Here is a 3148-nt window from a genome sequence, read left to right as displayed (position 1 = left end):
CCTGTGCTAGGAACTGGTCCCGAGAGCAATGGAGAGTTACTATGTTTTAAAGAGGGTACTTTGCTAGACCAGGTCTCAGGAAAAAAACAACAACTACAAATAAACAACGAACAGAAAATGTGCAGAGTACATTAAAGGAAGAGGGGCTATGGAGTCAGGAGACTAGTCATTATCTACGAGTGAAGGCCAGAGGCCTGAGGACCTGCCCTGGCTTGGCACAGAGGGATTGGGCAGGCTCTGGAGACAGAGAATATGAGGCATGAGGGAAGGAGGAGTCAGGGGTGGCTGCGACTTTATCCAGGGGTGACCACCCTGGTTGGAGGATCTCTTCCCAGCAACCTAGCAGCAAGAGAGTCAGAGAGGAGGACATGGTGTGGGGCAGGGAACTGGGGAAACAGAGGACTCTGAGGTGACAAATTCATCCTTGTTCCTATTGAAGTCCACTATTTCCCCCATGTCCCTAATTTATACTTTTGTTGAGTGTCTGACCCTGCCACACCCTAAGTCCAGGACATTCTCTGCGTTTTGGGGTTCTGCTGTGAGCTTCCAAGGCAGTTGTGGAAATGAAAGAGATCCATCGTGAATGTGATTGCGAACCAGCGGGCTTGTGTTTCACAGAGAAAGAAACCATTGCATTAGCTGAGAGTTTATATCTTTCTCTCTCCTTTTTCCTTCCTCTCTTTCTATTTTTCTATCTCTCCTTTTTTTAAATTTTTCTTAAAGTCTTTTTGCTTTTTATCCTTTGGATAGAACTATGGCTAGATTCAGAAGTCTGAAGTCCACATAGAAAGTTTCTTCTTGTTAAGAGACAAAAAACATCTTCCTGAGATTGAAAGGGGCAGTGACTGCTGGAAGCTCAGTGCCCAGATCACCAGCAGAAAGAAATGACAGGAGGCAGCCTTCTTACGACTGTCCATTGAAGGAGGTGATACAATTCTGTTACCGATGTGAGAACCATCTCAGAGAGGCTTAATAACTCCTTCAAGGTCACACAGCCCAGAAGCCTAAGAAGAGTGGTTTTCAGCAGGTCTGTCTGATCTCCAGTCCTAAGTAGGAAATGATCCCATGGGCTGCCTGTTAGTGCCTCGTAACTGAATTATTTGGCTTCTCCTGGCTTTAAGGTAATTCGACTCCTTTTTGGAAATGAAACTAACCAGGGCCCACAGTGGGAAGTTCTACTCTTTTCTGAAAAAGCAAGACAAGGCACCCAGGAGATGAATAGACCCCGAACACATACCTGCACGCAAGGGTCCCAGCTCTCGGGTCTCAGGCAGGAGAGGAAGGCCATGGCTGGGAGCAGCATCCCAGCCAGGCGGGTGGGCCACATTATCCCGGCATTGTCTGCCACCAGAAATGGCCCTGCCACAGCATGACGCGCAGTAACCGCCTGCCCAGCAGCCTCCCAGGCACTGCTGTCTTCTCTCCCTTGTACGTGCCCCACGACAAATGCTGCATTCAAAGCAGCGCTGGGTGAGGGGCAAGAGGAAGTGAGAGTGGCAACCGTAGCATTCTGGACTTTTGTTTCTCTAATATTTATTCCCCCTGTCTCGGGAGGGGAAGTTAGAAAAAGAAGAAAAAACGCCTACAGACCAATGGCTGGAGCAACAGCAAGAGGAAGCTGGCCGCTCTCCCAGTCAGTCTGACCTCAGCGTTGGTGAATTTAGGAAAACAATCCCACTGATCAAACAGCCCGCATAACTGTGTAGGGCTGCGGCCTTCCTATAATGTTTTAGTGGTGGAAACTCCTGTGTCAGTTTCCTAGGGCTGCCATGCAAAGTCTCACAAACTGGGTGGCTTCAACCACAGAAATTTGTTTTATTCCACAGAGTCCTGGCAGCCAGAAGTCTGAGGTCAAGGCGTCAGAGGTTGATTCCTTGTTAGGCTCTCTGCTAGGCTTGGAGGTGGCTATCCTCTCCCCGTGTCTTCGCGTGCTCTTCCCTCTGTGTGTATCTGTGTCCTAATTTCTGGTTTGTACAAGGGCACCAGTCACATTGGACTAAGGCCCACCCATATGACCTAATTGTATCTTGATTATTTTTTAAAAGACCTTATCATCTCAAAATACTGCCACCTTATGAGGTGTGGGGTTAGGTCTTCTACATAGGAAGGGGGCTGGGGGGGAGGGGAGGGAGGGCACAATTCAGCCCATTGCTCCATCCAACCTTGCAAAATCTTGGGAAGAAACTCATATCTATGACACTCATTGAAAATAAAGCTCCAGTGAAACATAGTTTGAAAATTTGTGGGACAAAGAATAGTAGGAAAGATTAGAGTGAAGACTCAAATATACATAAATTCAAATCCAGGATGATTTATGGTGTTAGGTCACTGGCCAAGTCATTTAAGCTACTGAGCCTTCCTTCATTTCTGGTCTGAAAAATGGAATAATAAGTTTTAATCACAACAGGAGCTGTGATTTATGAAATGCATAGAATGAAAGCCATGTGACAGTAGTCAAATGATATAAGCCACTCAGCCTTAGATTTTTGGTCTTTAAAATGGAGATAATTATATTTGTCTTATACAATTGAAATAAGTTAATTTACATAAAATGCCTACCCTAGGGCATGGTTCATCTGTATATTCCATTAATTGATACCTGTTGTGATGGTGAACAATCTGAATAAAATGGGAATAAATATGTACCTCAAAGAGTTGCCATGGGAGTAAATAAACTGGTATTTGTGAGGCATTTAGGACGTGTGTGGGATGCTGCCAGTACAATATAGGTTTCTGTTCAATATAAGAACATAGTATAAAATGGGGATGTTACTGGCATTGTGCCCTAGCTAATTCTATCAGGATATCCTGCAGGCACCCCAATCCAACATATATGAAATCAAGTGTGAGGAAGCATGCCATAGGGGACTGACTGAGCACATGTTCTTATAGAATTTTTCAACACAGCTATAAAATTAAGCTGAAAAGAGTTCCCATGTCCAATCTTTGCTTTGAGTATTGAGACTACATTAAGGTCTCAGAGCAGTTCCTGGCACAGAGTACCTGCTCAATAAAGTCTAGTTCTCTGGAAAGTTAAAAGCGTGTTGCTCCCACACAGTTCCCCAAGATGGAAATTTCCTTGGCTTCCTCTTTTCTCTCATCAAATTGTATATTAACTATATCTTTACTTCCTGTGTTCTTGATGTTC

General features: G+C 44.9%; 1 protein-coding gene across 1 annotated transcript in view; it reads right to left on the bottom strand.

Moving 5' to 3' along the window:
• Nucleotides 1–1520, bottom strand: part of TLR4 (toll like receptor 4) — an 11770-nt gene extending 10250 nt beyond the window's left edge. The window contains exon 1 of the mRNA XM_006091085.3: nt 1238–1520. Within this exon, the coding sequence (XP_006091147.1) occupies nt 1238–1327 (90 nt within the window). The 5' untranslated portion in view covers nt 1328–1520. The remainder of the gene's footprint in view (nt 1–1237) is intronic.
• Nucleotides 1521–3148: the final 1628 nt, after the last annotated feature.

The sequence above is a fragment of the Myotis lucifugus genome, unplaced genomic scaffold (genome assembly GCF_000147115.1).
Source record: "Myotis lucifugus unplaced genomic scaffold, Myoluc2.0 scaffold_87, whole genome shotgun sequence".
Classification (NCBI taxonomy): domain Eukaryota; kingdom Metazoa; phylum Chordata; class Mammalia; order Chiroptera; family Vespertilionidae; genus Myotis; species Myotis lucifugus.
The sequence above is the reverse complement of the archived record's forward strand: the minus strand, read 5'-3'. Positions and strand labels throughout refer to the sequence as shown.